Raw genomic sequence first — 26618 nt, 5'->3', positions numbered from 1 at the left:
CCTCCAAACACTAAAGAGAGAGAGTGCAAAAGTAGAAATAATAAACGCAAGAAGAGAAAAACAAAGTTCTAACTTATAACTCAAAATTAAAGCTTCCTTTCCCATAAGAAGCAACCTTCAACTTAAAAGTTTTAGCTGAAATTTCACTCTCAAAGCAACCTTTATTATTATTTTTTTCTGGCCCTTCCTCTTTTTCTTCCTTCTTCTCTTCCATGGAGAATGATGACAATGATCCTTTCTATTACAACAACCACCATGAACTCAACCACTCAAGCTTTCCTTTCTTCAGAGAAGACCACCACTCAACACTTGAAAACTTTCAAGGGTTTGTTGATCCATCTCATTCTAGTTTCACTGACTCATTACATGGTAATTCCATGGATTACAACACTCTTTCAAGACCCTTTGACTTGTCTTGTAATTCATCATCTGAAGTGATGACCTCTTCCATTGATGAAAACTCCAAGAAACATAGTAGTGCAGGAGACTTAACAATGATCAGTGAGAACCAATCAACACTGAATTCCTCAGTGTCTTCTTCATCTAATGAAGCAGATCAAGCAGTAACAGAAGAAGACTCAGCAAAAAGTAAGAAAGATAAGCAGCCAAAAGAGTTTGAAGAAGATCATGGAAAGTCTAAGAAAGAGTAGGTTTAGTTTCTTCTTGTTTTATCCCTTCTTTATTTCTTCGGGTTTTTCTGATAGATCAATGGAAGGTAAGAAGGTTTTACTTTCAATTGATGAGAGTAGAATCTGATTATTATCTTATTAATTTCTGTTCTATTTTCTTGAGTTGAATTTTCTATGAATTACCGATGCAATTATATAATAATTTACAACTAACATTTTGTCTTTTCAACTATTTATAAAACTTTACAAGTGTCTTGTGAAATGAATTTGGTCAATCTTGTGTATAGAGTATCTGATATTATATGGTGCTTTGAATATTACATAAGTTTTGTATATGATTAGAATGGTAAAACAACATAGGCACCTATAACCCTAATATATATTCCTAACTTGGTAACTTTTATATGGTAGAGAAACATATTCAGTGAGTTTGAGTACTAATGAATAATGTTTTGGAGCGTCTTAGGAACAAGCCCAAAAAGAAAGAGAAAAAGGAAAAGGAACCACGCTTTGCCTTCTTGACTAAAAGTGAAGTGGATCATCTTGAAGATGGATACAGATGGAGAAAATATGGACAGAAAGCAGTGAAGAATAGTCCATACCCAAGGTTAATTCTTTTCCAATTTTGAAATTTCTTATCTACTTCGTACCATCATGTTTCAAACAAAATGATTATTCTAGGATTTGGGTGCCAAAATCATCAACATAATAACACACAATTAAGTCTTCTATTTATATAACTTTGTTTTGTCATATAATGTAATCATTAACATCTTTGTTGTAATAATATTAAGGTCATATATACATGCAACAATAGTAAATAAGGGTCATTAATATCTTAGGTCAAGTGTTTTTATAGTAGTCTATAATTGTGGTAAACACAACATAATTGTAATCGTGCAGGAGTTACTATAGATGCACGACTCAAAAGTGCAATGTGAAGAAAAGAGTGGAGAGATCATTTGAAGATCCAAGCACAGTGATCACAACATATGAAGGGCAACATAACCATCATTGTCCAGCAACACTACGTGGTAATGCTGTCACTATGTTCTCTTCACCTTCACTTTTTGCATCCACTTCTATAGGACCAAGCTTCCCCCAAGATTTCCTTGCTCAATTGCTTCCAACTTACCCTAATCATCAACATCAACATCATCAAAATCAAAATCAAAATCCCATGATGTTCCATAACCAAAACCTTTCCCATAATCCTCAGCTGCAACCACAAAATCAGCATCAGCATCAGCATCAGCAGCAGCAGCTCCAATTTCCTCGTGACTATGGATTATTGCAAGATCTACTACCTTCATTCCAAGGAAGACAAGAGCCATGAACTTATTACAATGAAAACTTATCCCATTTCAATAATTACAATATTATCTTCTTTGCATCACTTCACACTTTATATCTTTACTTGAATATTATCCTCTTCCCCTCTTTGCTTCTATATATCCTCCGGATAATATTGCACTTAGTTGTATATGCTTTAACTCTTTGTATTATTATTACTTCTTCTGGTTTATCAAGAAAATAAAATTCAATAGATACTTAAATTAAGTAATTTTAAAATTTATTTCATTGACCAATGAGAAAGAGTAGCACAGAAAGTTAGAACAAATAGTGATGCAAGTGAGTTATCTCATATGTTATATATATATATATATATATATATATATATATTAAAATGTGGGAGGATATGTGTACATGAATGGTGGATTGAAGGGAACTATATATTTCGGCGTTTCAATTGTAGTGAATGTGTTTGCGTGTGTGATTAGACTTTTGGTTAAGTTTGTGGATACATACCTAACTTTTCAAGATTGATGTGATCTCAAGCTACTATTATTAATCAGTACTCTTCTGTGTTTTTTCTTTTATTCATCAACTTAACATAAGTTTCAAATGCAAGCTCAAATTAGCAATAAATCTTTTCCAATTTTAAACCATATATTAAAAAATGAAGCTATTCTATTATAGTGACTCTAATACTTTGCTTTACCATAAGCTAGTCGTTAGAAATTAGTCCAGTACTTAAAAAAATCAGTTTCATTAGATTCATTCGATTTTATCTATTAATCATTTGTTATTCTAACACATTAACATTTACCGATAAAAAAATTTATTTGCTATTCTAATTGTTCATGCAATTTTTTTAAGATGTTTCTTAAACCTCAAAATAGGACATTATTGACCTGCATGTGAAAGAAGGAAAGAAAAGAGAGTAGGATATGAAGAGAAATAATGTGTATATGTATAATGTTCAAAACTAGAAGTTGAAATAATGTGACTCATGGTTTTAACCTATGATGATAAAGTCATAGTATTATTGATGATTGAACCATTGAAGTTATGTATAAATTAAATAGTTTTTTTGAACGGGAAATTAAATAGGTGACAAATACTATGAATGAGGTTAAATTAATGTAGTAGGTGGCAATGTTTAGGGAAGATAATAAGTATATAGTAGTTAAGGTGTGTCGGTTGATTGCTGTAACATTTGCATGTTCACCTTTTTTATGTTTATTATTATTATTGAATAAGTTCAGCTGGATGGTTAAAAAACTATTTATTTTTTAAAGAATTAACCACTTTGAAAGTTTGCAATAAAATTCATTCTTAAATCTTAAGGATCAAATCTTGACCTGTTTTGGTTTTGTACTTATCAAAAAAATCCAACAAACTTTACATAATTCCATGTTAATAAATAATTGAGTAGATACTCATTTTACTTTTTCATATTTTTTAACTTTACCAGTTTAATCATTCAAAAAAGAAAAAATCTGAAATAGTTCAAAAAAATTTAAATGTGAGTCAAATTAGTCATTTTTGTGTTCAAATTAGTCTCTACCATATGTTGTAAAACATGCTAAAAATAATTAATTTGACCCATATTTAAAAATTTTAGAGACTATTTTAGATTTTTTTTTAAAATATAAGGATTAAAATATGTATTTACTCTAAAAATTACGAGTTATTTTCATAATTTATTTGTAGACTGGTTCCTTGACTATGGGAAGGATAACCCACATAGCAATCCCTAAATTTAAGTGTATGCATATATTGTTGTTATAGACGTTTGTAACTGTATAATGCACCTACCTTAGAAGGGGTATTTTTCCCATTAGGACTAAGTTAGAGTCTAATATAATTGAAACCAATTACACTAAGAAAGGGTTATCCAAATCATTATAATGGTTAGCCCAAAGGGTGAAGAAAACTAACAATCATGTAATGATGATTAAAGATATAGGCTTTGCAGACATATCTCTACAACACTAACACCATCACTCACTCTAACCACTATACCCAAATGTTCCCATTACTCTAGTGGTTATGTGACATTCTCCTGAATCAACAAGTTTAGCCAAACCAAAATCCTTGTGAACTTTGGCCAATAGCCTCCACTTCAACCCTGAATTCTTTCTCTGCTTGCCCCCTATGAACTCGATACAGAATATAAATTGCATAACAAAATTAAAAATATGTCACTGTTTAGGACTATTGACAAATAGCAGGACAAGAAAAATTGAAGAGGATATATCAAATCCTTCAAATGATGATGTAAAGTATCCTTACATGTTGTTAAGAAGTTTCTTCACTGCCTTGTAATAAAGAGGAAGAAATGTATTTTCTTGTTGAACATGAGAACTCAGCACCCCAACTTTGTCAACATTGATATCTTTTGAGACATTCGGTATTTCGGATAGAGAGTACTTCTCCAGAGATCTTCTAAATCTAGACTTCCTCAGAAAAATCACCCATATATATAATATACAAAGAACCAGAACTATAAATGCATCAACACCTATGCCAATCAAAACCCATAGTTTCAAACCAAAAACAGACATCTTCTTTGACAACACAACATTCAAAGAACTTTCAGATGACATAATCGGTTGTTACTACAAGTCAATCAATTTTGTCCCCCAAATTCTTCAACTGGTAGAGTTAAGACATTACAACCTGAGTGCAAGAATCTAGTTAAGTACTCCTTTCACACAAGGCTTTAAAAACACAAATCGGAACACTCTAATTTGCAGGCAACATTTCATTTCTTGCAACAATCCCATGAACAATAACACATATCAGCTAGTCAACTAATCACTAGTGGAAACTTTATCATGATTTAAGATAAGTCCAGACTACGAAAAATTCGATAAGCTAAATTAAAAGATCTTTGGTTCTCGGGTTTAATTGGCATACAATACAACAAAAATAATCCAATCATAAGAGGGAGAAGCTTAAGGTATTCAGTTAAGGCGAATTTTGAGGATTCGGATGTTCTAGGCCAAAAACAAATATTACACTTGATACTACATATAAGAATAACAAAGGCACACTGCAAATTCACAATTTATTAGAAAAGTAAAAGGGCACAATAATTCTAATCAAAACATGAAAGCATCACTTAACATCCAAGTATAGAAAAGATAAAATGAAATGTGAATTATCAAAAAGTGGATGAGAAAGACAAAGCATCTACCTTTGTAGTCATCTAGAGTAGCCACCCTCCTAGATCTTCTACCTTGAGTACCCAAAGAAGCAACAAGTTTCACAGTTCTGTGAATAGGAAAAACAATAATAATCAACTATAGATGTCAATCTTCTATATGTATATAATATCTCTATCTCTTTAGAAACATGCATATCAAATCCCATGTTTCTAAGCTAGGGTAAGAGGGCCATCTTTAAGAAGATAAAAACTTAAAAAGAAAAATTATGAATAGAGTCATTGGCTATGAGTAGTTAAGCTGTTTGAAACAAACTAGTGATCCAAATTGTAAGCATATTGAGTAAATAGAGTAAGCTAATCTTTAACAACAAAAAATGAAGCTAATGTGTAGAGTTTATTGCTTTACAATGCAAACTAGGAACATTCACAAGTGAAGTGTCTCAAAGAACCAATTGTTTGGACGAAAGGAACATAATTAGAGAGAAGAAAGAAAGGTTATGAAGAGCAAGTTGAGGAATCTAAAGGCACAAAGAAATAAACAAAGGAATGACAAACAAATGCATTAAAGCAATAAACTTTTTCCAATCCATTTGTATATCTCTTAAAAGAGATCACAGTCCAAACAGAACAGTAAGCAATAAAAACCATCATTTTCAATATTTAGATGTAACTTGTAAGGTTGGGAGGAATTGTTGAACATATGAACATTTTTCCCAAGCCAAATATACTAAAAAGTAGCATAGACATCAAAATGAAGTAAAGCCTTACCATCCTTAGATCTTCTACAACTAAATCATCTAAAAACTAATCAAATGAAATTACTCCAAAGTTGAGAGAGGATACAACCAGGGTTCACCAAAGCAATAAGTAAACTATCAAAGAAAACTCTCCATTTTTGGAATTATAATGTAATATACATGACAGAGAATCATTAAAATGTAATTTAAGCATCAATAGTTGAGCATGAATAAAGTCTTCGTTAAAATGATGATGAACGGCACTTACTTTTTGCCGTTCCAAACCATTTTGTTGATTTCGGATATGCATCCTGAGAAGCTGCCATATGGATAGTTCTAAAACATGTCACAGTGGGAAATGAAACAATAAATAATATTGGATCATTAATTTTTATTAAGTGTTGCTTAACATGCAGCTTGCATATCATAGTGGCAACAACAGAAGCAAGAGTAATTGAGCTAATGCTTTAGTTAGGAAAAGAAGAAAACTCTAACTAACAAATCAAGCATGGAAACAAAATTATTGATACATTTCATATTCATGTTTTGTATTTAATCAACCAATCAAGCATATGAAAAATCAGCACTTCAAGTAGAATTGTGAGGAAAAAATATTTTGCAACATATTTCTTTATACATAATGTAAGTAAGACCATAAAACTACCAGTCAATATACTTCAACTGGTAATCAAAGGAGCTTGTACTACATTCTGCTAAGTAAAAAATCTGTAACCTCCCCTTACCACATTATGATTATGAAGCAGAATTGGTAGACTTTTATACAAGGGTATTGCATTATATCTTAAAATCAATTAATGCCATTGGCATTAGGTGAAATTGCCGGATAAGACGATAAAGGATGACGGATGGAGCTATGACTCGATACCATTTTAGATTTCATCTTAAAATCAATTGGCATTATGTGGAGTTTCCTTGACCGTATATAAACTGCACCTACTAATTGAGACAAACGATGTGAGACTTCCAACAACCGGAGATCACACTGTTTTCCAGCAGAAAAATGTTGATAATGTATTGACAGTTGGGGTTTGTTTGCCTTGTACTGTTATTATATTGTACATATCTGCTTTGATCATTCACTTCACATTGATGATTACATATCCAGTCATGACTTGTAACATTTTCCAACAACAAATAAATTAGTGTTTCATCTAAAAAGAAAAAGAAAACATTTTTGCTTTTGCCTTGTTACCATTTCCAAGTTCAAGCATCTAAATATGTATGCAGCACTAAAAAAAATGAGATTTTTAGAAAGAAAAAGGAATCCCCCTCCCACCCCAACAGATACAGATAGTAGTTGAAGTGCAAAAGAATTGTTTCATCTAGTACTGGAATGTGAGACTCAGATTTGTTTTATCATTTATAATATTTTTTTGTCTAAAATTATTTTAAAATCTGAACCACCAATTTTTTTAAAAGTATACATGTCAGAGTCTTATATGGTACTACCTTTCATAGGTATGCAAATCTTTCACACAAAATCAACATAACAAAATGCAACCATAAAATTAAAATCATCTGCAACAAAGGAAGCCACAGTATAGTTATATTTTGGGCATATTATATGCTCAATGATAAAGAGAATTACATACACTTTCCATGATAAAGACAATTACATACACTTTCCATTTTGTACTCTAGAAAGGCATGTAATACTATATTGTTTTAAAGAAAAAACAGAAAAGAAAAAACAATATTTAGTACTTAGTATTATAGCACCTTCACATTCCACCAGATTTGGATAGTTGCTTCAAAGCATTAGCAATCTTGTCCTCTGAAGTTTCACTAATTGATATGACTAGAGGACTTTCATTTGGTACAATATCATCTCTTTGGTAACTTCCTGGACTTCTAAGTAACTCTTCTGAACCCTTAGATATCACTCCCTTCATTATTATTGTCTTATGAGTTCCTGATATCATTTCCTCATAATCTGTGTCCCCTGATTCTCCAAGTATTACATACATGTTTGCAACATTCAATCTCCAACGTACAAAAAGATACCTAACGTAATAAACATACAACTATTTAATATTATGAAATCAATGCAATTATATGCACCATGCACAAGTGGCACTAGGATTTAGACTATGGTTTAATGTAAAATGATTATGCATATGTTTTACTCTTTAGTATGAACTGTTGTTACCTAAGTGCTTGAGCTCTAGATGCAAGAAGTGGAATAACATGCATTCTAGAAGACCCTCTGCAGTACATTGGATGACACCTTAGACCTCTCATCCTAAGCTTCTGCCTCAAGTCATCAACTTTCTTTGCCTGAAAAAGACAATTAGAATCATCATTTCAATCAATCAATAAGTGGTTTTTGGTCTGTTTCCGATTTTCATTTTCAGTTATTATGTTTTTACCAATAGTTACAAAACCTGTCTATGTGTGTTTGATGTTATACGTAGCCGGTCCTAAGCCCGGATGAAATGTGAAGGTTGTGTTAAGCATTCGACAACCAACGTAAAACTTTGTCGAATCTCTATGTCATGGATCAACAATATGATATGTTTTTACCAATAATTACAAAAATGTCACGCTTTCACTTTGTTACCTAAGCTAATGCCTTTATGCAAATACAATAGTATAGGAAACTTCATGTACCTTACTAAGATCCTTTATTTTGTAGGAAATGCAATGAGCATTGCTTGATTTCAGATCTTCCTCAATTGGGCTAGAAGTTTTTTCAGAAGTTTTTCCACCTTCAGATGTATTCATAAGTTTCCAAATGGTTTTTTTAAGACCTTCAACACCCCAACGGTATTGAATGTGTACCTGATAATCTGGATCAGCCAAAAGCTTCCCCTCTTCTGTATTAATACCAGGGTAGTAAACTTCACTACCACTACTGCAAATTAAAGCATCAAACTCATTTACTTGAATGTTTCCTGATGCAAGGAAATCTACTGTTTCTTGCATTGGCATCGCGGTTGAAATTGCGAATCCTGTACTTCTTGCAGTTTGAGGGTCTAGTTGGACAGCTTTAATGATACCTTGCACTAGCTCAATCAACTTCTTCTCAGGAGCTCCATTTTTGTCATACAAATCGACCGCTATAACAATCAACCTACGCCTTCTTCTCAGTAGAGGATACTTGCCAGTTACATTATCAAGCTGTGTATTTCCATCACTTGAATCAGAATCTGGTTTCTTTATCTTATTTCCACTTCCAGCATCCTGATTTTGACCACAATCTGATTTCTTCATCTTGCTTAGGAGCCTTTTCACTTGGTCTTGCATTTCAGGACCACCACTTGCACTTGCTGCGATCAAGTCACCATCAATTGAGAGCCTAAGAGACATGTCCTGCACATCCTTAAGTGAATCATTGAGAGACTCTTCAACAGCTTGACCATCTTCTGGAGTATTAGTTTGCCAGTGAGGATGCCTCATCCGGCACGCTGCCACCCGAGTCAAATAAGTACGGCAGTGTTCAGGCCATGAGAAAAGGTGTATGTTCTTCCAACCATTTTTCCTGCAATCATGCCACAGGTTTTTGTCTGACACCAACTTGAGCAATGCATCAGCAATTGCATGCTGATCATGAGGATCCACGAGTAAACCATTGTTCAGGGCCTAACATATCACAAGGACACATGATACAAGCCTATAAGGTCATTATCCATCAAGATGATAAAGTACATGTTTGATCATGCTTCATATACAAGAAATAGTACACATAACAGGAAAAAGGAAATTAATCTACAGATTGCTGCAGTTAAATGTCGAATATATCTTTACCAAAACCATATGAGGAAATAGTATAGAAACTTCTTAGCATGCACCATGTAACTAACTATTATAGAAACACACACACATCTCTCTATATGTGTAAATATTCAATTACCCTATGAATGTCCACAGGTCCTCCATTTTTAGTGGCCACCATAGGAAGCCCATGTGCAGCTGCCTGCAAGAATTTCGAGAAATAATAATCACTTTATCGCATTAAAATAATATCATCGCCAAAGTGGCAAGTTTTTCAAAACCTACCTCTATTAATGTAAGACCAAAAGGTTCCACTAAAGCCGGATTAATGAAAACTCCCTGAGAATTTTCAAAATTAGTTAGCTGCACATCATTGCTAAAACATAAGAAATTAGTTCTACACACAGTAAACTTCAACATACCTTTGTTTTTCCAGCAAATCGATATATCTCAGGAACATCAGATTGCTTGTGATGTTTAGGGTATGCCACTTGGCCATATAGATCATATTTATCAATCAATTTCAACACCGTTACGAGCACACTGGCATTCCCAGAAGACATCTCATCTATATCATCCCTATTTCCCATAATAAGAGTCTGTTTGAAAACATGATTAGTCATTTTACAAGTGTTTAACCATAGTTTCCACCAAGAGGGAAATTGAGTCATGTCAACTTACAAGATTAGCAAGCTCTCTTAAGGGGCGGCATTCTCCGAAAGCTTTTAACAAAGTGGTTATGTTCTTTTTTGGATCAGGCCTTGATAAGGCCAAGATCATAGGCTTGTGAGGATTTGTGAAGAAACGCATCACCTGCACAAAGTTATTAGTTGCAAGTAAATCACAGTAAGTATGATGTAATAGCACATGTATAAACTCACTTCTGACAAGATTGCAGGCAATGCTTTGGGTGAAGACCCTTCAGCACCACTTGTAAGCTGTGTGAGATCCCCGTCAACTTCAGAACACTCTTCTTGGTTCACGACATTGCTGAAGTCCATACCAGGAGGGATAACCTGCAGAAAGTTGAAACCATTAGTACTTCATAAGATACTCAACAAAATTTGAAGGTGGCAAAAACTGCATTCTTACCGCCATCCTCGGCATGTATCGACCATGACAATTGACACCACGCCTACCACGAGCACGTAAGACTTTCTCAAGCTTGACATCAAATCCATCATAAAGTCCCCATTGCTCATCAATTTCTTGCTTTGTACTAGTGATAACAAGTTCTGCAGCATCTAGGGAAAGCTCTTCTGCTTCAATTCTCCTCATTATCTTATATGTCGAATTGATATCCTCCTTTGATTGGCGCCCTTGCTTAATAAGTTGTTCAAGCTTGTTTCTTCCTAGTGAATGACCTGTTAAAACCATTGGCACGTTTAAAGCACCCGAAAGAAGAGCAACACTATCTCCAGCATCAGCATAATGTCCATGAATCACATAAGGCCAAACAGGTTGGCCTCCACCAACTTGTTCCCCCAAAACTTTGGACATGTTGAGAATGTGAGCTAAAGCTCCATCTACAAATTCTTGAATATAAGGCCAAAGAAGTTCTTTTGGCATGTATTTATCGCGTGGACCGAAGGGTATTCTTATTATATATGCACCACTGCTCTCCCCTAGGTTATCATCATCATCTGAGCCTGCAGTTAACATTTCTGTAGGTTCTCCATAGCTCCAATCAATTTCGGGAGATGAGATTTGGCGTGTGAACAGATCTACTCTATATACACCAGGCATTTTCGCAAGTGCACGAGCAAGTTCTACCACATATTTAATCTGAAAATGCATTGCTTAAATCATTAAAAATCAATTAGGTGGGAGGTTAACCGATACAGCTTATTCATATAAGAATGTCATATACCTGGCCACCAGTATCAGAATCTCGACCAAGCTCCATGTTTTCTCCACGAACCAATCCATGCAAACTGTAAAATGACAAGGCGGTAGCCAAACATTACATTTATTCATATTTGTACAGTTTATTGCCTGAAACTTTATTTCCACAGCAGGAGTAGTAATGACAAAATAAGACTATTGATCGGCTTATCAGATGATAAGAGACTCATGTATATGCACTAAGCAATGCATAAGACTTGTAAAATCTGACACAGAGATCTTAATTTTGTTTCTGATCACTGTCTAAGTAAACAAATATGAATCTAGCTTCTACTATAATGAGCAACCTTCAGAAATTGGCACATCCTAATAAATTTGACTAAACAAAATGATTCTGTGGATGTTAAGTATATACCTTACGAGGATAATATAAAGCTTCTTTTCCTTTTTGTCTTCAGACCATACTTCCAAGTTTGAAATCTGCCTCTGAAGTCTTTTCTTTGGTGTCTCACTTTGTATCTTCTCACCAACACTATCTCCCTTTTCTCCTTCTGACAAGTCCTCAGACATGTCCTCCGTTGCATCCCTCCGTCCCAATTCTCTCTCCCATCTTCGGTTCGCCAACCTCTGCAGTTCCTCCCCTTCCAACTACACAGAGCAAACAAATTTCGCCTATTAGTATTGCATATACTAACACTGTAGTTCTCTCAAATTCATTGGATAAAGGTCCATGTATAACATGAAGGGAAAACTTAAGCCATATAATGTTTAATTACTAAAGATTAATTCCATGTCTAGAACAATTTAAACCATCTTAGTAAAACAAGGTTAATCTCAAATACCCTTCATCATCATGTATTAATCAATAAGCATTGAAAATGTGGAACATCTAAGATAAAGAAATTAGAATGCATATCCATTAAAATAGGCAATGTGGTCTAATACGGCCCGATGCGATTGTGATCATTATGGTCATTGCGATACAGATTGTGGCTGTTGCGCTGTGCATTATTTTGTGAGTAAAAACATATTTTTGACATTGATGTGGTCTAATACGGCCCGATGCGGTTACGTTACGGCTCGATGCAGTCCAATGCAGTTGCTCTACGATCTGTTGCGGTCGTCGTATCACTGTGATTCGGTATCACATCGCAATTGCATTGTGATGCGGTTATGGCGATCACCACAACTGCAATATTGTGGTTGCATCACGTGATGCGGTACGCAATTTGAAACACTGATGTATACACATGCAAATGACTGACATATCTACTTGCAATGCAAACTCTTGGAGATCTTTGTTGAGTTTTTGTATTATATCATGCTTGATGTTCATATTAAATTATTGGGTATTAGCATTGAGTGAATAACAAAAAAATGAGGAAATAGAACCTGCTTCTTCTTGCGTGCAAGATGCCAAATGCGCCAACACATGTTCTCCAACCTTGAGCTTCTTTCTCTTGTGTTGCGAGTGGCAACCACTTTGATCCATGTTCGGTGCAAATCAGATTCATCAACACTACTCACAACCTCTTCAACAAAGTACTTTGTTGGATTAAAATGACCACTTTCTTTAGGTGTCACTACTTTCTGTTCATCAATTGTTGGAGCCCCAGATGATAATATAGCCTCCAAGTACCCATTAATCCATTCATTCCCAGCCATTTCCAAAACCAATTAATCTTTCTTCCCAACACAAAACATATATATAGTTATATAGCTATATAGTAATACTATAATAGTGCAATAAATGTTTCTTGAATATGAAGGAAGCTAGGTAGGGAATTATTGATGATGAATAATATAACATAAGCAAAGTTGTATGTATACAAATGAAAGAGAAAGAGATGAATAAGGAAAGAGAAACAAATGGCAAGGAATGGTTTGGTTTGGCTTATTCAACTATCTATCTATGTGTGACTGTGTTTTTTGTTTACATGTGTTGTCTTGTAACTACATTAAATAGAGTAATGATGAACGCACAATTGCACGAACCATATCAACTTATATATCACATTCTATATATATATATATATGCTACACCTACACGTACCACTAAACTTATATATAGCACAAGGTGGTGGAATATAATGTATATATATAATTGCTGATATAAATGGATAGTGGAGATTGTATAAAAGTAAAGTTATGTTGGTTTTTAAATATATAAACCTTATATCACTTTTCTTATACTTGTTACGTATGCTTGCTCACACTATGATATGTGTAAAAAATGGGATGAATGTAGTTTTAATCAAAATATGATATCTATGTTTTATATATATGAGAAACTTGATTTGATAATTGAGAAAAAAATGTATGCGGGAACACTATCCTTGCATCATATTTAATCATTACTCAAGAAAATTAATACAAATCAATAATCGATAATATATTAATTGTATATAAATCAAATTTCTTGTTTATGTTTTACATTCAGGTTGAAAATTAGCTTCATACAAATACTTTCATTTAATTTTTTTCATAAGTTGGCTACAAAAATTTGGAATGTGTAATAATAAGAGAATTTATATGAGGAAATAAGAGGAGAATATAGTAAAGCCAGAAAATAAATATGTGCTAACCATTAAGATTCATAACAATACAATTAAGAGAAAATTATATGAGAGTAAGACCCTATTATATAAATATAATTTTATTAATAGAAGCAAAATTTGTCAAAAACCTGGTATTGAATGACAACTTGAACCTTGAAATCTTAAGGGAATAGAGAAGCAAGAAGAGGGAAGAGAGAAATTGATGAATTGAACTTTTATTGAATTGAATACAATGTTATACTACAAGCTATATACACAAAAGAATAACCAATCTAATAACTATTTTTTCCTAATAACTTTCTAACTATGCAACTAAAAACAGAAAAATACCTATGCACCCTTAAAAACGTGTTGCGCAAGAAAATGATATCCCAAATAAATCATGTTTCGGATCAATGATATTGAAGCAAAAGTAAGAAAAAATAATGAATATTTAGTTTTTTTAGTTGACATAACATGTTTTAGTCTGAGACATAGTTTAAGATACAGTTTGAGAAAATAAATCTTTGTCCTTTCGGAAGCACCCTTATCCTTCCTACCAAATTTCTTCCTCCAACAAGCATTCCATCTTCCTCATTGCCTATGCTCTATTCTCTGCTTGGACTTGGATTTCAATTCTTGCTAAAATTAATTGATGCTTGTTGCTTCTGTTTTTAACAAAATTTAACTTAGCAATATTTATATCTAAAAAAATAAATTGTTGGCTAGAGAACATGGACTCAGATTCTCTGTCCCACACTCTGTCCCTAAATCCTCTCCCAGTCCAATCAGCTTTAAGTAAGTAATATAAAAATGTCACATTTTGTTTTTAAAAAATTCATGTTTAATTATGTGTCAATTTTTAATTGGTGGAGACAGAAAATTGGGACATGGTTTGGGACAAGCGATCCATGCTCGGAGAACACAATCATGCATGCACACACAAAATTGTGTTAACCAAAATACAAGTTTCATGTTCAAGAAACTTGAAAGGACTTGATGGATCCAACTTAAGCTCATTTTCAGCATGCATGTTAATGTCAAAGTACTCTTAGTTACACCTTCACTTAAATTACTATTACCACTACTTTTACATGTTTCTCTAACTACCTTCTTTATTGTTCCAAATCCAATCCAATATGCAATTTAAAGCAACTCCACTTTCATCCTAACATGAAGATAATAAGTTGGCAAGTTTAGTTTTAAACCATTTTATTAAAAATTTGTCATTGTTGACTTATAATGTTGGAACATATTTACTTTAAAATGGTGTACCACACATGTGTTTGATGCAAAAGTTTGTGGAAGTGATATATCATCCACCAAGAAGTAACCACCATCAAGCAAACTCAATCTCTTTTATAAATATTTCCAACCCTTTTATAGAAAAAAGTGCCCTTAGTTCCAAGTGATTTTATCAAAGAAAATGATTTGATCTCCCAGATCGTGTTCAAAACTATGTCTCATGCCAATAGAAATATGTCATGTCAATTAAAAAAAAATTAATTTTTCATTACTTTTTCTATTTTTGTTTCAATATTATTGGTCCGAGAGACATGGTTTGGGACACTATTTAGAATAGTAGATCCTTATTCTTCATCAACGCATGGTGTCCTAAGAATGCTGACAAATAACATAGGCTATTTGAGGGGAAGTTGGCAAAAACAGACAGACTAATGTTTGTGTCATTTTTTGTTTCATTTGGTTATTTTGTGACACTTAATTTGTTAGTTTGTTATAGACTTATTCAATGATTCCTATACTAACCAATAATTCAAAAGATAAATGTTTTATTTTATTTATCTACAATGGTTGCTTTATAAACTAATCCTATTTCAATGGCTTAGGAAAAAAATGTTTTGTATGTGCATTACATATGTAGAAGGGTTTACATATATTTTATTTCTTGACTATATTATTACTACAGGGACCACTTGATTGATCCCATTTTGGAAATATAGAACAAATCAATTAATTTCAATCAACAACAATGATACAAAATACTTAGATACAAGAAAAACCAACTTCATATTTGTAATATAAAGATATAGACAAAGGTGGAAAGGATGTTGCAACACATAACGTTTATCTCACATGATGTTGTTTCAATGAAAATAACACTATGTTTATCCACACCATAAAGAAAACAACAATAACACTCATGTCGTCTAAGAAACAACTAGAGTAAAAATAATTCATCATCAATCACTTATCCAATGTTTAGTTTTGGAAATTAAAGAAAATGTAAAGAAAGAAAAAAAATAGAAACTAGTGTGATTTTTAATGGTCCAATTTTTGGCTCCTATTTCATTGATCCATAGTAAACACAATAAATAAACATGGATATGGATAGCTATCCTTTTTAAATAATGTTTAATATTTTTTGGGATATTTGTGTGAGACTTACAACATACCTACTACGGACAAGGATCTTCAGTCCTAAGAAAATTTTGTCACCCTATACTAGGGTAATCAAATTTCATAGAATAGTGTACAAATATTAATTTATGTTATTATAATTTTTACTTTCAGTCAAATAAGATTTTTTGATTGGATAAGACACCAAATGGAACAGGTGATCCATATCCACCTAATACGGGCTAAAACACATAGAGGTAAAACCTAAAATAGTAAGATTAGGATCATCATTATCTGTACAAACATTATTGTGTCTTTGTATCCTTAACTAATCAACTTTCTCCAAATAATACCCAAAAAATGTAATTTTGTGTTTTTTTTAATTTTTTTTAATTATATAATATTTTTTCATTGTATCAATATAGGAAATTAGTGCAAGAATATGGCAAATAGTGATGACATGGGATGATGAGGTGGAAAGGGAAGAGGTGAGTGTGAGTGTGGTACCAAAAGCAAATACTTGACAAATGACAATTCATATTCATTTATGCTCCATCACTATTATTTCTATATTACATGAATTAAGAAATACCATTAATGTTATTACTTTTATTAAATTTGTACATTTTTTAAAATAGTTTTTCATTAGTGAGACTCATATATTTCCTTTCCAATCAATAGATATAAAGATATTTTGATAATAAAATCAATTAATGTGCACAAAATCTTAAAAATAATTTTATAAAAATATTAAAACAAAAACTTCAAAAAAATATGAATAGCAAATAGTATTTTTATATTAGTTCCCTTGTGTTTGAAGCATGCAAAGTTCCTTTGATTAGTAATATTCTCTCTCTCTTTATATATATATATACCTTTTCTCTCTATCCAAATTCCATACACAGAAGCAAAGAAAGAGAGAAATTTTGTTTGAGTTGGGATGATGATGATGATGATGGGAAAGAAGAGTAGTAGTTGGGTGAAGAAGGTGATGAAGAAGGAGTACTTATCTTCTGTTTTTAGGTGGAAGAACACACTGAATCTTCAAACAAACATCATGGACACTATTGTTTTCAAGATACTCTCTTTTGTTGAGGCTTTAGTCCTTGTCTCCACCCTTTGTTTCTTCTACCTTTGTTGTGGTGGCCACTTTTGATCATCCATCATATTTAATTACCATAATTAATTCATTCATTTCTCATAAGTTTAGCTACTTTGTTTCTTCTTATCTGCTTTTTAGTGTTGTTGTTGTTGATGATGGGTTTCTCATCAATATTACAATGGAAACATAAAGCTAGTGAATTGTAATGACACCCTTTATGATTTGATTATAATATATAGATAAATATATTTCATATTTTGCTTAACAATTGAAGCTAGTCCTTGAATCTCTAATGCACCTCTATTTTGAACTTTGATGTATTTTCATGGTTTAGTTTGGAGGAACTTCAGTTCCTTGAATATTAATCTTCATTCTAGCTTTGAATAGCTAGTAGCGATATAATTGAAAGAAAACGATGTATGCACTGACAAACTGTGTTGATGAATGTGGTAATTGTGTATAAAAAAAGTATAGAATTTGCACAAAGAACAAGTTATTGAGATTGAAAAGTAGTCCTTTGGCAAATGTACAAAATTGTTATGACTTTCCATGAATTACTATTTGTGAAGGAGTAGCTGTGTATAAAGATCTAAGCTGCATGCTTATGAGTTTGCTATTACTGATAACCTGCTGAAGTTCTGCATCACTTGACCACCATTGTTCCAATCCATGAGCTTCCAAAAATTTCTGTTTCTCTTTTGACACAACAAACAACTTTGCTGCAATTTCCCCATTTTTAGGACCAACATTCTCTTTTCCCTTTCCACCAGGATCATTATAATAGCAGCATATATAGTCACTGTTGTTAACATAAAGATTAGGAGTCCATTTTGCCACACCAAAATCAGCAGCTTCTTTCAAACCAAAACTAGATAGCATCGGCATCCAACTCTTCAATCTTTCACTTGAAGCCTTGTCTCCATCTTTGTTCACCTGAGCTTGACTACTTGAAGGAAGCATAGATTTAAGTCTACTCCACACAAATTCGGCTTTTTCTCCGATGTTTCTAAGACTCATGGCTAGTGAAACAGAAGGTGGATTAAACAAATGTGTCTCTACGTTAATCCCTTCTTTTGCTAGTACCTTTCCAACTTGAAGAGCAAAACCAGCACCTAAAGAATGTCCTGCAATACACACATTACTTCCTCCATATGCATCACAAACTGATTTAAGTGCATCTAAAGCTACTTTGAACCTCACTGAGCCCTTCAAGGTTTCCCAAGTTAGAAATCTAAGGTCATCTTCAATATCTCTTCTCATTGTAGGGCTCTTGAGTAATGTTCCTCTAAGTACTAAAACAGCTTTGGGGGCACCACTAGGCCTAATTAGTACTAAGTCAGCAAATGCTGCAGATTGATCCCATTCGAGTATTGCACCGAAAATGGATCCATCTCTTTCATCAATCAATGTTTTCTTGAGCTTGTACTTGAAGGGAATCCACCAATTTGGAGCTAGAGCATTTTCTTGTGTTCTCTTCTCCTGTCTATCAAGCTCAAGCAAGTAAACTGCTTGTATAAAACAGGCAATTACTGTTCTTTTATAGTTTGCATCCTTCCTATATACAACAACATAATTGATTAGCAATGCGCTAATGTATTATAAGAAATTGCAATATGTTCAAAAATTTGTGCTATGTGCTGATTAATTAACAAAATAATTTGCATCCTTCCATGATATAAATATGTTTTCACTTTCTTTTCTGCATCATGGCTCGGATAAACTCAGTTGCAACAAGTTAAGCTAATTTACGATTCAAAGTCAACTAGTCAAATCTTTATCTTGAATCCAAATTACCAATAGAAAATGATCACATTAACATAACTGATTGATAGTTGTTAAGGCAATGCTTTCAATTAGGGTCTTCTGATTGGAATTTTCTTAATTAAAGTAACTAAGAGATTGAGTATCAAGATGGAGTTTCAGTTTCTAACAAATAGATATACAACTATTTCAAGAATTACCAAAACTATAACTTGGAAACTATAAAGGGAGTCTCTGATTGACAGCACAAAATATCATATAAAAGGCAACTATAACAAGAAACATATCATTATCCTATGCAGTTTTGTAAAGCCCCTTAATTATTTTCACATCATTTTTTTAGATCTCTCTTATCCAAACAACTCATCTCTAATTTATTACTATTCATTATGATGGATAAAACCCAAATGATAAATTTTGCTAACTTTTTTTCCATTTCATGTAGGTTCCTTCGACCAGAAACAGCACATTCAATGATTCTGCAAACCCATTTGGTAAAGGTTACAACTTTATACTTATAAGCTACAACCCATTACTAAAAACAGAAACTTTACACTAGAAATCACACACAGTAATAACAACAAGTAGCAAAGTTCTGACATTAAAAGCCAATTGAAATGGGTACTCACCAACTAGAAGTAATAAGGTCTCTCCAATTAAGGGTAGTTAAATTGCGAGGACCAGAGACATGAAAGGCATAAGGGTGAGGAACAACCTGGTTTGTGACATCATGGACACTCTGTTTTGCCATAAAACACAAAGGTTATTATTGTTGTTGTCGATTTCTTAGATGAAAGTGTGACCCCTTTTAAGGAAAGTTGGTAACTTTGGAATGTGGAAACTTGGTGGGGATGGGTTGGCATCTTGTTCCACAAGATATGATACGGTATTTTTTAATAGAATCTTCTCCATTAATGGAGAAACAAGTATTTCAGTTTACTTGTATTTTAAATGATAAAGATGATATTTTATTATATATAAAAGGATAAATATGTTATTATATATTAAATTTTTTTTGATTTTCTAAGGACTTACCTCTCCATTAATAGAAAGGATATAATCTGTACTTTTAGTTTTCTTTTTGAGAATAAAAGAAGGTACTTCAAACAAGAACCATCCATCTTTCAGATGCCCCACTATAGGTATTGGGTTAACTGTCATATTTTTTTATCTGTTGTAAGGCTGATCATATCTTAAGACTGAGTGAGTGATATTTGTCGGTAGGGTATCACCAAACTTAAAAATAATTAATTTCTTATATATAAATATATCATTAATAATATTAAAAAATTAAAGTGTAATATTTATGTATTGATAATATATTCAGTCAGTATATTATCTATTATTCATTTGAATTACTTTGAATTAAAATACATTATGAATGGAAATGAATATAATTAATTTGTAAATACTTTATAGAACGGTGAGGTATATCATAAGAATGTAAACCCAACATCAAACTTGCCTAAGTGTCAAAATTATATTTTACCCGTGGATTTTTTTTGGAAATAATATCCGTGTATTAAAATTTTTACCCATATTTTTCATGTAGGATTTAGGGTTTTACAATTCTCCACGGAACAATTTCATACATGTAAAAATCTTGATGTTCAATATGAAGTATCCCCTCAAATAAATAAATACTAATAGAACTTTCTTTCTTAATAAAATTTCAGACTCAGCTTTATCTAATGTCTAATACCGACTACACTAGGAAAAATGAAAATTGTATTCTGCAACAGAAAAAACTGAGTTGTAATGTAGTTGGATCGAGAACACTTGTTCTTAACTGTATCTCATTTTATATCTCAAACTAATCATAATAAAATAAAAATTTTAAAAGCAAAAGTTTATATAACAGAACATTCTAATTAGCTTGGGACATGAAATGGGATACTATTTAGGACATGTGATCGGGTGAAAAAAATGCAGTGGCTAGTACTATTCAGAAGAAATGAGTTTTTGGACATATGTTAGAATTGATTAACTACTATTGGGTACTAGATTCGTCCATTTTAGTCCATAAATATTATATATGGCTGTGAGTTGCCACCTTTTTCTCTATCAATCAATGCATTCACATTTCCATAACTCTAATGTTCTTCAATTCTAATGAAACAAAACTCTGTTACCATGTCTCTTAATCTCAGCACTACTGCTTCTCTTCATCTTAAGCCTTCTTTTCTTACCAACAAACATAACAATCTCTTCAAATTCTATCATCATTCTTCTTCTTTAACAACCACAACTTGTGCTCAATCTCAAGACACTAGTGACACTGACCAAGATTCTTCAGTTTCTTCTGCTTTTGGTATTGTAACCATTCTTATCAATCTACTTTTGGTTCTTCTTTTAGTTCAGCATATATGTAACCCTTTTCATAGTTCATTTCTCAAGTAAAGTGCAAATTTTTATTCTTAAGGAGAGTCCTTACCATTAGGGTGGAAAAACTTCATAGCTTTGTCAAAAATCCACAAGGTTTCTGTATGAACAGAAGGAGAACATTGAATTACAACTTGGGTTTGAATCTGACTCAATGACAGGAAAACAAATTTCCTTAGTTTTAGTGAGAACATACAAAGAATAAATAGTAGGGAAAAAGAAAGGAATTTGAATACATACAAAAAATATGTTCTTTTCTTCATTATGCTTTCAATTTTTCTTTCAATGTTTTATAATACTACTTACTAGTACAAACTTCTACAAAAAAATACACTTGTGACTATTCCAATAGAAACTTCTTCTTATCTTGAACAATATTAGATTTTGTTGTTCATGTCTTATTAGGGGAAATCACTGAAATGCTTTGAGGACTTTTATTGTTAGGATCTTTATCTTCCTCTAGAACACAGCTGGATCTTTTGGAGCAACTCACATCTACAAGTTCACCTGTTATTGGTATGTAACTTAACATCTCCAACTTTTGAAAGCAATGATATGTGTATAAGAGAAAATTCAATTTCCCTTTGGCTTTGTTAAGAACTTGTTAGTTGAATTAATGTACCTTTATGTTGATGTAGCACTCTTGATATGCATGTATGTATCAACAGTTTATGAGATGAAACAGATTGTTCGTAAATTTGAATAGAAAATTTATAGTCATGTCTTTTTAGAGCCATTTAGATTTGGTTCTTATACAACTAAGGGAACATTTCTGGCTTATAGGTTATGAAAGTGATGGCAGCTATCTCAAACCGACGATCCGCGAGCAGCTTGCAAAATTGGTTGGAGAAAAGGATGGTGATTTCAGCATTCCCCTTGGTAAAAACTTGAAGAAAGTGAGTGCAAAGTTCTTAACCATTTCACAAAAGAGAAATATCAAGAGACAAGCTTACTTAAATGAAGTTTCTCAAAGGAATGATTCAGTATTCTTTGCAACCATAGGAGCATTTGTGATTCTTCCACCTATTATAATATTAGGAATTGCTATATTAACTGGCTATGTACAGCTTTTTCCTTGATATAGACTTGAGTTTCTTAGCTTATGACTTATTTTCACCCTTTTTGGTGCTATAGTGTTTGTTTTTTCTCTTCTGGTTAGCAAGAGAAAGATTTTTGTTTTAAGTTATCTTAGGAGATAATACTTGTTCATCTCTATATCATGAGTATGTATATTTTCATTAACTTTGCATGTTTGTATTAGAATGCTAAGTGAGGGTTTTTGAGGTTATAGAATCCTTTTTATGCAAAGAAATTACAATCTTTCAATGACAGTGCATTTATTAAAAGTAATATAAACATTCTTATCTTATGTGATGTCAATGATGAAAGAACATGTCACTAGAATTAAGAGACAACAAACTCAAAATTGAAGCAGTTAAAATGTGTACAGATTACAATGAAATGTTTGTTTGTCATGAATCATGACCCTCTTTCTATAATTACCATAAGCCTAGTTTTACAATAACCTGAAAAAACATAACCTGATATTTTCTTTATTTCTTTCTTTTTCTGTGTATATCACTTTTCATCCAAGTTTCACCCAAAAAATCTACCCCTCCTACATAGCCATGTTTACAGTTATTATACTATACACCTTTCAACCTTAACAAAGTGTTACACATCAGCACACTTCATTGGTGCATATCCAAGTCTTGATTTCTTCATATCATAGAGGATGTGAAAATTCTGCTGCTGATAGTTCCCAACTATTGAAAGGGCAGACCTTGGAGTCCCCAAAATAGCTAAACAAACAACATCATCAGGCTCAATCTGGATAAAGTAATTTTCGACCGGAAAATCCCACACAGCTCCATCAGTAAATAAGATACCGAAATCCGGAAGCTCTATCTTTTCGATCCCAGACACATTATAACATGGCTTTAGAGGAGGAAAGCCTTCAACAAGTTCATAGCCTTTGATCTTCTTCATGAATGCATCTTTGATAATCTCATAAGCAGGTTCAGCAAAATAAGTTAGAGTTGTACCCGAATCAATGATTGTACCGCCTGCGCCTTCTTTCGACAAATTCCAAGTTTCCATGGGTATGTCTAGCACCTCACCACCAACCATGACAGATTTTATCTGCACATAGTAAAATGTATCAACTGAATTCTCTTTCCCACCACCAACAAAAGATGTGAAATTCAAGTTAGGATGGTTGAGAAGCTCCTTGTCCTCACCAAATATCAGCTTGCTGCTAACACTTGTGTTGCTATTCCGGTCCATAAGACAATACGAAAAAGAGTGACCATAAAGAGATTGTAACTGAGAAGCAAATGACAATGGCCCTCTCCCCAATCCTAGCAATCCAGCAGCACCATGAAATAGACCTCTATTCCAATGACCACAACCAAACATCACATTCTCCACGCGCTTCAGTCCGGACTTCCCCGAAGGCGCTGTAAGATTAACCGTAAAAGTCTCCAGTGCAAAATCACCTGTTGTATTGGAACTATCTCCATACCAGTAGAAATAAGGACAACTTTGATTCTCATTCTCAGCCTTGCAAGGCTTATTAGGGGGATCCGGTGACGAAACCAGTTGGCACCGAGGATCATGGCAGCTTATATTCTTAAAAGAACTTGAATCTTTCGGATCATAATACGGCCCGCTTTGTTCAAAACAAGCTAAACAAGGAACACATTGAATCCAATTAAGGTCACTACCAGTATCAAGTATGAGAGAAAAATGCTTTGGAGGTGTACCTATGAACACATCTATGAAATACTCCCCAGAGCCAAGACTTACCCCAGATTCCAATGTTGCTACGAGTTGGCTGGAATATCCACTTGAGAAATATTCAGGCGAAGCCGCAGAAGCAACCACCGGTTTGTAGGGCTGCTTTGGTTGCTCCTTTGCTTTTTGCAACCTTGAGATGGTGTTTTGGTTCTTCTTTTCTATGACCCTTCTATGAAGGCTTTGAATTCTGATCAAGTCCTTTGCTGTGAAATCAATCACAGATTTCTTAGGCTCGATATCTTTGCTCACTGACCTGTGTTTCAAATGTAGTTTCACATGCTGCTTCTGTGATTTTGCTGCTACAAAAGCTTCATCTTCACCACCATTATCATCATTAGAAAGTCCAAATTCTTGTGAGTTTGAGAAGCTGCAACCACTGTCTCCAGAAGAGGACACATCACTGTAACTAGGATGATCAGGAAACCTTATTGCAGCAAGAGAAGATCCATTCTTATTGAGATTATTCTGATTCTCAGAACAAGCTTCCACATATACTATTACAAGGAGAGCCATAATGAGAGAAACCTTCACAACCTTATTAATCATATCTTCTTTCTTTGACCCAATGACAATCCTAACATCAAACACCTTACAGAACTTTAGGAACAAAAAAAGTGACACAAACTCACAAAAAAGAATATAAATTTCTCCAAATTCCTTACCTATAGAAAAGGTAAAATTGAAATAAAAATGTAATCTTTTGAGACTAAAACTTGTATTTGGAAGATGGGTGGTTATTTTGGAGCAAAAAATGGCAGCAAGAACAAAGAAAAAATGAAAAGGAAGAAGGTGTCTGAAGTTTGAGGTTGGTGACCTTATTAGTAAACAATGAATGAGAAGACTTTGGACACAAAATGTCAAAAGGCATTGCCCAAAAACGCGGTTTGATTCACATTCACAATAAAGTTTTACTCTTTAATCTCATCATTTATAACATAAAGTTCAAAGAGAGTCCAAAAAAATAACATTTTTAATGCTGACCATTAATGAATATTAATAACATGCATAAATACCTGGTCTTGTTCTTACAGGGTATGATTTTCATGTCAGTTTCCTCACTTCCCTGCGTCATGGGTTACATACAATTGTTTATGTCACAGATTTTAGCACAAACCAGTTTGTTACTAGAACAAGACTATTGGTTCTTTGAATATTCTTACTTTGTTTTCTACTGTCACCTTTTGAAGAAAAAGAGAAATAAAAACAATGATTAGTTAAAAATGAGGTAGGTTATATAATCTAAATAAAAAATAAGAATGATATTATTTTGTTTTATAGGAAGTTGTAATAAATTATAAAATATTTCGGAGAATTAGTTTGTACAACTATCTTAGTCAGTGGTCAGAGTTATTGAATAATCTTAGTCTTACTCACTGTAGTGAATGGAAAGATAAGATAGAGAAAAAGAAATACACTAATTATCACAACACTCTTTAAATATTCAAATAATGAAAAACAATTGTTAAAATAGTATGTAAAAGTGCACATTGACTTTATGTGCTGCAAAGTGGAAGATAGTTATACAAACCAAAAAAATCAAAGTTATTCATAACGTGACACTACCAAACTATGTCATTATCAATTTCCATTTGTTAATATTATATTAAGATTGTGAAAATTTTAGTACCAATATGGAGTTGTATGCATGTGAATACTTGATATTGATATTGGCGTTGTAACATTCAATAATAATGGTTTTCTCCTCTGAAATGTTTCTACTTTGTCTGGTATTATATTCAAACTATGACAGCAGTACCCATAAATCTCAATCACTAGGCAAATAATGTGAATGAACTTTGAGATATGGAAAAGTGGGTCTTCAAATTTGATGCAAACATACATTCCCATGGTTTGAGTCAGTATAATGTTACTAAATATTATAACTCGAAAATGAAGTCATATATCGTTTACCTCATTGTCTCGGGAATGGTTTAAATATATGTTGGGTTATTACTCTTATTGTCAATTGGTTTTGAGATGAAACCTTAACATTATATCAAAGAGTTTGAGTCTAACTTCTTTCCGATTGTCATGAGCCAAAAGATGTCATTTAGTTATGGGTTAAAGGTAACATTTGTCCCGTTGGGCTACTTCTCTTATTGTCAATTGATTTATAGATCAAATATAACCATTAGTCTGGTCCGGCAGACTCATCTGGAGGGGCACGTTGGAAAGTAAATCTTACATCACCTACCTCATTATCCTGGAAATGATTTAAATACTTATTGAATTACTCATTTTTTTATCAATTGATTTTGAGATAAAATTGGAGTAAAA

At 32.9% G+C, this 26618-nt stretch overlaps 5 protein-coding genes and 1 long non-coding RNA gene across 7 annotated transcripts; 2 read left to right on the top strand and 4 right to left on the bottom strand.

Moving 5' to 3' along the window:
- On the top strand, positions 1-2032 carry LOC109341658 (probable WRKY transcription factor 71). The gene is made up of 3 exons (XM_019579603.1): positions 1-646; positions 1096-1236; positions 1533-2032. The coding sequence occupies exons 1-3, from the start codon at positions 213-215 to the stop codon at positions 1963-1965; spliced, it is 1008 nt and encodes a 335-aa protein (XP_019435148.1). The 5' UTR covers positions 1-212; the 3' UTR covers positions 1966-2032.
- LOC109341674 lies at positions 1942-26100 on the bottom strand. Its single transcript, XR_002106979.1, has 3 exons — positions 26090-26100; positions 21877-21882; positions 1942-2045 (listed from the first exon to the last, which is right to left on the bottom strand). It is a non-coding gene; the product is annotated as an uncharacterized LOC109341674 (long non-coding RNA).
- LOC109341631 (probable sucrose-phosphate synthase 2) lies at positions 7354-13227 on the bottom strand. Its single transcript, XM_019579576.1, has 12 exons — positions 12795-13227; positions 11818-12050; positions 11428-11491; positions 10650-11342; positions 10439-10573; positions 10239-10370; positions 9980-10156; positions 9843-9896; positions 9697-9759; positions 8454-9425; positions 7993-8120; positions 7354-7847 (listed from the first exon to the last, which is right to left on the bottom strand). Exons 1-12 carry the CDS (start codon positions 13065-13067, stop codon positions 7565-7567), a joined length of 3207 nt encoding a protein of 1068 aa, XP_019435121.1. The 5' UTR covers positions 13068-13227; the 3' UTR covers positions 7354-7564.
- LOC109341649 (GDSL esterase/lipase At4g10955-like) lies at positions 17882-20040 on the bottom strand. The gene is made up of 2 exons (XM_019579595.1): positions 19790-20040; positions 17882-18954 (listed from the first exon to the last, which is right to left on the bottom strand). Exons 1-2 carry the CDS (start codon positions 19909-19911, stop codon positions 17937-17939), a joined length of 1140 nt encoding a protein of 379 aa, XP_019435140.1. The 5' UTR covers positions 19912-20040; the 3' UTR covers positions 17882-17936.
- LOC109341667 lies at positions 21214-22650 on the top strand. Its single transcript, XM_019579611.1, has 3 exons — positions 21214-21471; positions 21987-22058; positions 22326-22650. The coding sequence occupies exons 1-3, from the start codon at positions 21273-21275 to the stop codon at positions 22619-22621; spliced, it is 567 nt and encodes a 188-aa protein (XP_019435156.1). The 5' UTR covers positions 21214-21272; the 3' UTR covers positions 22622-22650.
- On the bottom strand, positions 22942-25447 carry LOC109341639 (aspartyl protease family protein 2-like). 2 transcript variants are annotated; one of them, XM_019579588.1, is made up of 3 exons: positions 25355-25447; positions 23203-24915; positions 22942-23140 (listed from the first exon to the last, which is right to left on the bottom strand). In XM_019579588.1, the coding sequence occupies exons 1-2, from the start codon at positions 25411-25413 to the stop codon at positions 23217-23219; spliced, it is 1758 nt and encodes a 585-aa protein (XP_019435133.1). In that variant the 5' UTR covers positions 25414-25447; the 3' UTR covers positions 22942-23140; positions 23203-23216. The 2 variants fall into 2 exon arrangements, with proteins under 2 accessions (XP_019435133.1, XP_019435128.1); XM_019579583.1 differs by having other exon boundaries at positions 22942-24915.

The sequence above is a fragment of the Lupinus angustifolius genome, chromosome LG02, assembly GCF_001865875.1.
Source record: "Lupinus angustifolius cultivar Tanjil chromosome LG02, LupAngTanjil_v1.0, whole genome shotgun sequence".
Classification (NCBI taxonomy): Eukaryota; Viridiplantae; Streptophyta; class Magnoliopsida; order Fabales; family Fabaceae; genus Lupinus; species Lupinus angustifolius.
This window is presented reverse-complemented; position numbering and strand designations above follow the sequence as displayed.

Bases quoted from the DNA above. Each gene is read 5' to 3' on its own strand.
- LOC109341658 (XM_019579603.1), top strand. From the start codon at position 213: ATGGAGAATGATGACAATGATCCTTTCTATTACAACAACCACCATGAA. The intron at 647-1,095 runs GTAGGTTTAGTT...GGAGCGTCTTAG, and splicing joins CATGGAAAGTCTAAGAAAGA to GAACAAGCCCAAAAAGAAAG. The intron at 1,237-1,532 runs GTTAATTCTTTT...GTAATCGTGCAG, and splicing joins AAGAATAGTCCATACCCAAG to GAGTTACTATAGATGCACGA.
- LOC109341631 (XM_019579576.1), bottom strand. From the start codon at position 13,067: ATGGCTGGGAATGAATGGATTAATGGGTACTTGGAGGCTATATTATCA. The intron at 11,492-11,817 runs GTATATACTTAA...GTCATTTTACAG, and splicing joins CTTTATATTATCCTCGTAAG to TTTGCATGGATTGGTTCGTG. The intron at 9,760-9,842 runs GTAGGTTTTGAA...AAATTCTTGCAG, and splicing joins TTGGTCTTACATTAATAGAG to GCAGCTGCACATGGGCTTCC.
- LOC109341649 (XM_019579595.1), bottom strand. From the start codon at position 19,911: ATGGCAAAACAGAGTGTCCATGATGTCACAAACCAGGTTGTTCCTCAC. The intron at 18,955-19,789 runs GTGAGTACCCAT...TGTTGTATATAG, and splicing joins GACCTTATTACTTCTAGTTG to GAAGGATGCAAACTATAAAA.
- LOC109341667 (XM_019579611.1), top strand. From the start codon at position 21,273: ATGAAACAAAACTCTGTTACCATGTCTCTTAATCTCAGCACTACTGCT. The intron at 21,472-21,986 runs GTATTGTAACCA...TTTTATTGTTAG, and splicing joins TTCAGTTTCTTCTGCTTTTG to GATCTTTATCTTCCTCTAGA. The intron at 22,059-22,325 runs GTATGTAACTTA...TCTGGCTTATAG, and splicing joins TACAAGTTCACCTGTTATTG to GTTATGAAAGTGATGGCAGC.
- LOC109341639 (XM_019579583.1), bottom strand. From the start codon at position 25,413: ATGACGCAGGGAAGTGAGGAAACTGACATGAAAATCATACCCTGTAAG. The intron at 24,916-25,354 runs GTATTTATGCAT...GTTTGATGTTAG, and splicing joins CCCTGTAAGAACAAGACCAG to GATTGTCATTGGGTCAAAGA.